The sequence below is a fragment of the Lithobates pipiens genome, unplaced genomic scaffold (genome assembly GCF_037356315.1).
Source record: "Lithobates pipiens isolate NorthernLeopardFrog02 unplaced genomic scaffold, aLitPip1_a1.2 Scaffold_18, whole genome shotgun sequence".
NCBI lineage: Eukaryota > Metazoa > Chordata > Amphibia > Anura > Ranidae > Lithobates > Lithobates pipiens.
The window spans coordinates 429620013-429630291 of NW_027507758.1; the positions used below are offsets into that span (position 1 = coordinate 429620013).

Here is a 10279-nt window from a genome sequence, read left to right on the forward strand (position 1 = left end):
GTGATTTTAGTGGAACATATGTGGGGGACATGTTTATTATTAGGGACATGTGTTTTTATTATTTGGGGACATGTATGTTTTGGGGACATGTGTGTTTTGAGGACATATGTGGGGACTGTGTTTGTACTGTGTGGTGTGTTGTGTGTTGACACTAGACTGATGATCAGTGAGTAAAAAGCTGTAAAAAACAGCTCATACTCACTGATCATCAGCCGGCTGCAGCGTTCTGCTCTCCTCTCCTCAGCGATGACTTCCGTGTGAGGAGAGGAGAGCCGATTGCCTAGCAACCGGCTGTTTGTTTACATCACATGACGGCCGTGATTGGACACGGCCGTCATGTGATCAGGAGGGCCAATCACATAGCCCTCCTGCGGATCTGAGATGTGCCGTGTCCGGGTGACACGAGCACATCGGGATCGCGCCGCTGCGCGGGCACGCGCGCACGATCCCGCTACTTCTGTCCTATCAGGAGTAGACGGCTCCCACCCGGCCGTATATATGCATTGGCCGGGTGGGAAGTGGTTAAAGAGTAAACACATTTGATTGATAATAAATCAAAAACCCTAACCATGATTTAAAGAAAAGTCTTTGTGTTATCATTCATATTCTCTGAAAAATGGCCAAGAAATCATAAATTCTGCCAGGGTATATAAACTTATGAGCACAACTGTGTGTGTGTGTGTGTGTGTGTGTGTATATATATATATATATATATATATATATATATATATATATATATATATATATATATATATATATATATATATAATATTCATCTTGCCAGACAGGGGACATCTCAAGTTATAGAGATCAAATGGGCTAAAAATCTCCAGGATAGCTGACACTCTCACCGTCAAGCATCCGGGAAGCTCAGTGACCCCATCAGTAGGATGCAGCCATAGTGTCTCCACAGCAAAAGTACACTCCTCGATCCTTATTCCACACCCACGTATCCAGCAATCGTATGCATTAAGCACGGAAAATAAGCCACATAGCGTATTATTACAAACAAATTTTCATTCAATATAATCAGCTTCCAATCCCAAAGGAACCTAGTTGTGAGGAAATGCGCCGGGGAGAACTAGAGTGTGACGTTATATGTAAGCACATTTTATTTTAGATTTAATGAAAATTCCTTTGCAATATTATGCTATGTGGCCTCTCCTTATCTGTGCTTAATGCATATGGTTGCTGGATATAGCAACCATATGGGTGTGCAGTAAGGAGCAAGGTGTACTGTGGAGACACTATGGCTGCATCCTACTGACTTGGTCACTGAGCTACCCAGATGCTTGATGGTGAAAGCGTCAGCTATCCTGCAGATTTATAAAGCATTTAGTTTCTATAACTTGCGATCCCCCATGTCTGGTAAGAGGCCTTTTCTTTTTTTTTGAAGAGAACATTTGTATGAAAATTCTCAGTACATTGAACAGCTTCACAAATGTTGTTTGAAAGTACTTAAAAATTTTGTTTGCTTTTTTGCTTTTAACATTTAATTTTGGAATGAATTGACTTTACCGAATGAAAACCATATACACTGTTAGAAATTTGTTTGTGAAAGAATAATTTTCCAACCTACTCCTTCAAATTTTCTCATCACTTCAGTCAAAATTAGCTGTCAATTTGACCCCACTAATGATTACATACACGTTTTTTACCACTTGCCAACAGCCGGAGGCTCTATTATTCCCCTGCAATGTACCCATACCTCATAAAGGAACTTCTGCACGTGTGCCCTCTGCTGCTCGTGCAGTGGTTGGACACAGCACAAGTTTGTCAGCAGGCTCACAGCCAATGATTTTGTCTGTGAACCTGCTGATGGCTGCAGCCAACCACAGCACATAGATCACTATGTTTGTAAACACAGATCTGGCTGGTTCTTCTCCCTGATCTCACTTACTGTTCAGAGCTGAGATCAGGGAGAAAAGCCAGCCAGTCTGTGAGATAAATCAGCACACATACACCCCTTGATTGTCAGTCATCCTGATCGCCCCTGTCACCCAGCCAGTGTCATCAGTACAGTGACCGTGTACAGTATTATCACTGATCACTGTATTAGTGTCACTAGCAACGTCTGATAGTGTCAGTTAGAATCAGTTAGGCTGGCTTTACATTAACCACTTCAATACTGGCTACCCCCCCCCCCCCCCCATCCTGCCCGAGACAATTTTCAGCTTTCGGCTGTGTCACTTTTCCACGTTAAGGCAAATTACTTAAGAATATACATTTGTATGAGTACTCACTCTAAAGTTAGTGTGAGTAATGGTATTCATGTGCAGATATGAAGCCCAATGTCGAACTGAAAGAGCCACGTTAGACAAGCAATGCCATCACTGGTGACAACTCAAAAACAGAACATATACCCAGGGCTCAAAATTTGAAGTTCTGAGCTACTAGCCAGGCCTTAAAGAGTTACTCGCCACAAGTTGCCTCACCCAAACCCTAGACTGCCCCGCCCCTAAACACACCCTCTTAAATTATCTCTTGAAATGCCACTATTAAATGTTTCATGCAGAATTTGATTACAAAAATAAATGTTAACAACAACTTTTATCATTATTAACATTAAGCATATTTCATTGATCTGACTGTGATAAATAAAATAAGCATAACATATGATTGGCAACTATAGGCACTGTTTGGCAGGTTTGGGTAGTTTAGTGGCAGGTTTAGGGTGGTATAGTGGCAGGTTTGGCTAGTATAGGGTGGTATAGTGGCAGTTTTGGGTAGTATATGGTGATATAATGGCAGGTTTGGATAGTATAGAGCAGTATAGTGGAAGGTTATGGCTGTATGCCATGACAATGTGCTCATTCACTAACAGCATTGCTGGATATGAACACTACAGGGGCTGCTTTGGTCTCTCCTCCTCAGCTTGAGTGAATGAGTCTTTGGAAGAAGTTGAGGAGGCAGCCACACCCCTGGCCCCGCCCACCAACTGCTTCAAGAGATAATGAAGAAGCCTAACTTAATTGGATGAGAGGGGATTGTCATCCTGCCCCTATCTCCTCCAATGCGGCTCCACACTCACCCTCAGCTTTTGTCCACTCGCCTAATGCGAGCAGGCGAGTGGAAATTTTGAGGGCTGCCTTATGCTATGTAATTGATTCTTTGTTGGCAAGACTAGATAGATGTTGGTGCTTGCCACAGGTCTCCCATAGGGAGTGACTCCTTTAGGGGACATGGTTTTCTCATCTAGGGACCTTCTTTTACCAGTGACTCATCCATTGGACATGGCTCCAAGGCCTCTGTGAAGAACTATGTCTCCTGCTTGAGCTTATGGCTAAGAGTAACAGTATGTCCAGGCTGCAGTCAGCATTGGTTCAGGCAAGGTGGCCTTACAGTCTCACATTTTACTGAGAGCAAGAGAATACAAGTAAAAAATAAAAGTCATGCTTTTGAGGTTAGGTTGCACAATTCAAGTGGGAATACTCGCATTCTGCAATTTGCCACTGGTTTTTAAGTCTGTGGTATTATCTGACATTATTTTCTTACTGTGATGTATGAAAGCACTACGCCAAATACCATCAATAGCTAACACATTGGCAACCTGTGATTTTGATTGATGAGCATCCTTGAGCTGTAAAAATGTACCAGATTATTATGTATTACAGAGGTTGATTATAACAGAAAAATCTTTTTACATTTGCAGTGGTCATATGCTTTGGAAAAACCAAATACAGGCAGCATCTTCAGTATTGCTTGGTCAGTCGATGGAACCCAGGTTGCCGGAGCTTGCGGAAATGGCCATGTTATTTTTGCTCATGTCATTGAACAGCACTGGGAGTGGAGGAATTTTGAAGTAACGTTAACCAAGAGACGTGCAATGCAGGTTAGTTTTTTTCTGCTATATTTAAAAAGTTTCGTCCTTAAAACAGGTGTCTCTTCCTCTTTTTACATCATAGCAATAGTGAAGTCAGAATTTCGCCTACAACATTCATTCTCATTCTATGTAAACATAAAAATTAGTATCTAAAAAGAAAATCTTCTTTTGACTTTCTATTGTCACCTTTTGGGATGTGGTTTTTAGTGCCAGAAGTGTTGAATATTTTGGCTTTAATAGTTAATGTGCCCCATAGGGATTAAGTTTGGCATTCATTTAAAGAGTTAGATTGCAGTCTAAAGTTAGGGTGTAAGACTTAAAGGATAGAAACAGTTTTGTTGAAATGGATGGGCTTTTTTTTTAAACCAGATTAACTATGTAACTAACGTTTAGGGGATATGTTAATTTTAAGTTATAGGTTAAAATTATTTACAGTTGTGCTTATAAATTTACATACCCTGGCATTATTTATGACGTCTTGGCCACTTTTCAGAGAATATGAATGATAACGCAAAAACTTTTCTTTCACTCGTGGTTAGTGTTTGGCTGAAGCCATTTTTTCTATCAATCAACTGTGTTTACTCTTTTAAAATCATAATGGCAACAGAAGCTACCCAAATTACCCTTATCAAAAGTTTACATACCCCAGTTCTTAATACCTTGTATTGCCCCTTTAACATCAATGACAGTTGAAGTCTTTTGTGGTATTTTTGGATGAGGCTCTTTATCTTCGCAAATGGTAAAGCTGCCCATTCCTCTTAGCAAAAAGCCTCCAGTTCCTGTAATATCTTGGGCTGTCTTGCATGACCTGCACATTTGAGATCTCCCCAGAGTGGCTCAATGATATTGAGGTCAGGAGACCGAGATGGCGACTCCAGAACCTTCACTTTACTCTGCTGTAGCCAATGACTGGTTGACTTGGCCTTGTGTTTTGCGTCATTGTCATATTGGAATGTCCCATGCGTAGCTTCCTGGCTAATGAATGCAAATGTTCCTCCAGTATTTTTTGATAACATACTACATTCATCTTGTCATCAATTTTGACCAAATTTCCTGTACCTTTGTAGCTCACACATCCCCCAAAACATCAGTGATCCTCCTCCGTGTTTCACAGTAGGAATGGTGTACCTTTCATCATAGGCCTTGTTGACTCCTCTCCAAATGTCGCGTTTATGGTCGTGGCCAAAAAGCTAAATTTTGGTCTCATCACTCCAAATGACTTTGTGCCAGAAGGTTTGAGGCTTGTCTCTGTGCTGTTTGGCGTATTGTATGTGGGATACTTTGTGGCATTTGCATAGTAATGTTTTTCTTCTGGCAACTCGACCATACAGCCCATCTTTCTTCAAGTGCCTCCTTATTGTGCATCTTGAAACAGCCACACCACATGTTTTCAGAGAGTCCTGTATTTCACCTGAAGTTATTTGTGGGTTTTTCTTTGCATCCCAAACAATTTTCCTGGCAGCTGTGGCTGACATTTTAGTTGGTCTACCTGACCGTGGTTTGGTTTCAACAGAAATCCTCATTTCTTTATCGTACATCACGGTACACAGAGCCACAGTAATTACTGTATGGGTTATATAGGCACCTTTAGGTGATGGACACTGGCACACCCTAGACAGGAAGTTTAGCTCCCTATATAACCCCTCCCCTTACTGAGAGTGCCAGTTTTTTCGCAAGTGTCTTAGGTGTTGGTCACAAGTAAAGATGTGCTGGGCTGAGCTCCACTGGAATATTCCTTTTCTGGGGCAAGCTATGCAACCAGATCCATTCAAAGTGTCTTTTCCAGGCCAAATTGAATGGTACCCAGGCCTTGTGTCAGAAGAAACAAGGTTTTGCCTGTAACGCTTCTCTTTTTAGAGAGCTGGAACCTGGGATCCAGTGCTTGGTTTCTCCTTTAAGTAAATTTTGTCATGCCTAAAGTCGGGAGCTGTCAAGAGCACGTACCTGTTCCATGCTTGTCAGTCACTCTCGGTGTCAGTACAAGCTGCACGCTTCCTCCAGTCCCAAGCCTCAAGCAATATGTTGGAAGGGGGGCTTTTCTTTTAGACATCCCCCACCTGGACTGAGCTATTTTTTTTATTTCAGGAGGCAGAGGAAATGCGGACCAATCGGTGGTATGCCGCGCCGCTGCCATCGCCATAGCATGGTGGTTTTCTTTCAGCAGCTCTTCTGCTCTCCTCCACCCCAGCCCCCCTACATGCCGATCCAGTCGGATCAGGGCCCTGCTTGCGCGGGAAAACAGTATTTTTTAAAAAAAGAGCAAGGGGGTGTGGTGGGAATGCGGAGGGAAGGACGGGGCTTAGTACGGCATCAGCACGCTTCAATGTTCACAACGCAGGGGCTGTATAGGCTATAAATACACCTTTTGCAGATGCATTCAGCTGATGGAGGGACACAGAACAGACAGGGGCATGTGTGTGTTGGTGACACAGGCATTCCCAAGGCTTTACTTAAGCATCAGCCTGAGCCTTGATAGCAGCAGCAGTTGCTGAACTATTTGCATAGCAGTGGGTGCATTTTCTGGTAGTACCTCTGCATTTGTGCTTAGCACTATGGGCAAAAGGGGAGGTACAAATACCCCAAAAAACAGGGGCTCAAAGGGATCTCCCTCAGGCTCTGAGAACCCTCCCTCTGTAACACCACCCCCCCCCCCCCCGAAAGGCCTATTGAGGCTGGTCAGAGCGAGCCATTGGGGTTGTCAGGGGTTGCAACTGCTTCCGGCATTTCATCCCCTGTATATATTAGGAGGTTTTCTTCTCAGCCATGACTGGATTGGAGGAAAGATTAATGGCTTTAATTGCATCTTCAAAGAGTGAAAGAAAACACATTAGGTCCTCTTCTACCACCCGGGACCCTCAAACAGAGGAACAGTGGAAGGGGGAAGATGATTCCCCCTCAGGGGACCGTGAAGAGGCTGAAGACTCCTCTTCCGAGGGATCATGTGGGGAAGGACCTTCTTCAGCTTTACAGCCTGAGAAATTGCTGGTGCAATCTCTTACTGAAATGGTCCGCTCCACATTTGAGCTACCCTTAACTGTCGGTTGAAAAGCCCACTTCTTGTTTGGGTTCACTGAAGCATTCTCAAGCTTTGCATGCCTTTCCTGTTCATTCATTGCTGGAAAAGCTTATGTATTCTCAGTGAGATCACCCAGATAAGCATTTTTTTTCCCTCCTAAAAAGTTTTCAACACTTTATCCTGTGGAAGAAAAGTTTACAAATGTGTGGAGTATACCAGCAATTGATGCTGCCATATCCTCTGTGAATAATAGTTTGACTTGTCCTGTTGACCGTGCTCAAATGCTTAGGGATCCAACCGATAAAAAATTGGAATTCCTTTTAAAAAGCATTTTTCTTTGGCAGGTTCAGTAGCTCAACCTGCAGTGGCGGCAATTGGGGTATGATGATCCTTGAGAGACCACTTGAAACAGGTGCTCAAATTTTTCCCTGAGCAGCAGGCCCAGGATTTAGCTGAGCTGCTAGGGGCTTTGTGTTTTGCAATTGACGCAATCAGAGATTCTATTCTTCAGAGCTCTCACCTTAAACTTGGGTTGGCACATATGCGTAGAATCTTATGGTTGAAAAATTGGTCGAAGCGCCATTCAAAAAGCTCCTGGCTGGGTTTCCTTTCCGTAGTGAAAGGCTGTTTGGGAATGATTTGGACAAATATATCCAAAAGATATCAAGTGGGAAAAGTACCCTTTTGCCAGTTAAGAAAAGGAGTAAATGTCCTTAATTTAAACAAGCTCTTTCTCCAGTGCTGGGGACATCAGACTCCAGGCAGTCGCGACAGCCTCCACCGTCAGGTTCAACCTTAGGGTCAACTCCAGGGACAAAAAGTCCTGGGGGAGGAAACCTACAAGACAGAATGCTAAAACCTCTTTATGAAGGGGCATCCCTGCTTGCTCAAGTGGGGGGGGGGGAGACTGCTACAGTTCTCAAGGGTCTGGCAAGAGGAGTTTCAAGAAAGATGGGTGGTCTCCACAATAACTCTAGTTTATAAACTAGAATTCTCATCTCCTCTTTTCCTCAGGACAAATGTTCCCAAAGATCCAGAGAAAAAGAAGTCTCTCCTTCAAGTGTTAGACCGAGTTTTGTTGCAAAAATTGATCATGGTGGTCCCCATGCAAGAGTAGGGGTTGGGGTTTTATTCAAACCTTTTCACAGTGCCAAAACCAAATGGAGATGTCAGACTCATTCTAGATCTCAAAGATCTAAACCGGTTCCTGAAAATCAGCTCTTTTTGCATGGAATCAAGCCGATCAGTAGTCTCCACCCTAGGAGAACTTCTGGCGTCAGACGACATCAAGGATGCATACCTGCATGTACCTATTTTTCCCGCTCATCAAAAATATCTGCATTTCGAAGTAGAAAAACATCATTTTCAGTTTGTAGCTCTGCCTTTTCGGTCTAGCTACCGCACCCCGGGTGTTTACAAAACTTCTGACCAGATTAATTACTCAAGGTGTAACAATTATAACATACCTAGACGACCTACTCTTGATAGACAGGTCAATAGCCCGCTTAGACCAAAACATAGTCACCACAGTAGACTACATGGAATAACTAGGTTGGGTCCTCAACCTAGAGAAATATTCTTTAAAGCCAGTAAGTAGACTAGAGTACTTGGGTCTGGTTATAGATACAGCCCAGAAGAGGGTGTTTTTACCCCAGGCAAAAATCAGAGCCATAAAAGGAGCTGGTTCAGGTGGTCAGGGCGAAGAAGGGTCCTGCTATTCGCTTTTGCATGAGGTTGTTGGGAAAGATGGTGGCTTCATTCGAAACGGTTCCCTATGCTCAGTCTCATTCGAGACTGCTGCAAAACATTATCCTGTCTGCCTGGAACAAGGAGGTCCAGGTGCTAGATTTTCCGATGCCTTTGCCACCAAAGGTGTGCCAGGGCCTCAGTTGGTGGAGAATATCCGAGAATCTGCGGAAGGGGAAATCCTTCTTGCCAGTTACCTGGAAGGTGATAACAGATGCCAGCCTTTCGGGTTGAGGAGCAGTCCTGGAAGAGGCGACTGTCCAAGAGAAATGGTCCAGAACCGAAAGGGCCTTGCCCATCAACATTCTGGAGATTCAGGCAGAGTAACTAGCCCTAAAGACATGGACTATCAGGTTGCGTAATTGTCCTGTCAGAATTCAATCCGACAATGCCACAGCAGTGGCTTATATCAATCACCAAGGGGGCACCAGAAGTCATGCAGCCCAGGGAGAGATAAACCATATCCTAACCTGGGCAGAAAAGCATATGCTGTGCATTTCAGCAATCTTCATTCCAGGAGTAGAGAATTGGCAGACGGATCACTTAAGTCGCCAGCAGTTGTTTCTGGGGGAATGGTCTCTTCACCCTGACATCTTCCTGGCTATATACCAAAGATGGGGGATCCCGGACGTAGATCTGTTTGCGTCCAGGTTCAACAACAAAGGCAACAACTTTGTATCAAGAACAAGGGATCCACTTGCATACGGAACAGATTCGTTGAAGACCCTGTGGGATCACTTCTCACTGATTTATGCATTCCCTCCTATTCTGCTGCTACCCCGACTTCTTCACAGGATCAAGCAGGAAAGAAAGTCAGTAGTGCTTGTGGCCCCAGTGTGGCCCAGAAGATCTTGGTATGCAGAGATCATAAAAATGGCGGTAGGGGCCCCATGGACCCACGTCCAGACCTGCTATCACAGGGACCAGTGTTCCATCCTACCTTACAAACGCTAAATTTAACGGTTTGGCTATTGAAACCCACATTCTAAAGAATCGTGGGCTTTCAGGCTCAGTGATATATCTACATTGATTATAGGTAGAATCCTTGCCTTTCTGCAAATGGGCTTAGAGATTAAGCTGGCCTTGAGTACTATCAAAGGCCAGGTCTCAGCCTTATCGGTATTGTTTCAATGACCATTTGCTTCGCATTCTTTGTTCCATAGCTTTATACAGGGGGTAATGCACCTTAATCCACCGATTAGGTCACCCCTGAACCCTTGGGATTTGAATTTAGTTCTGTCGGCATTACAGAAACAGCCTTTTGAGCCGATACGACACATTCCCTTGGTCCTTTTGACAAGGTAGCTAGTTTTTCTGGTGGCCATATCTTTTGCAAGAAGGGTATCAGAATTGGCTGCTCTTTCTCGTAAAGAGCCATATTTAATCATTCACAAGGATAGAGTAGTATTGCGTCCTTATCCTATTTTTTTGCCAAAGGTGGTTTCAGGTTTTCATCTAAACCAGGATATTGTTCTACCTTCATTTTTTCTAGAACCCTGTTTTACGGAAGAAAAGTCACTACATTGTCTGGATGTAGTGAGATCAGTCAAAATCTATTTGGAGGCGACTGCTCAGATTTGAAAAACGGATGTTTTGTTTGTGTTGCCTGGAGGTCCTAGAAAAGGACAGGCAGCGTCGAAATCTACTATTGCTAAGTGGATTCGGCAAGTAATTATTCAAGCTTATGGTTTGAA

At 43.6% G+C, this 10279-nt stretch overlaps 1 protein-coding gene across 2 annotated transcripts in view; it reads left to right on the forward strand.

The window, feature by feature from the left end:
- The window catches only part of IFT80 (intraflagellar transport 80), a 189469-nt gene that overhangs the window by 108159 nt on the left and 71031 nt on the right, over window positions 1–10279 (forward strand). For both annotated transcript variants that reach the window (XM_077488065.1, XM_077488064.1), the window contains exon 9: window positions 3653–3832. In XM_077488065.1, the coding sequence (XP_077344191.1) occupies window positions 3653–3832 (180 nt within the window). The remainder of the gene's footprint in view (window positions 1–3652; window positions 3833–10279) is intronic.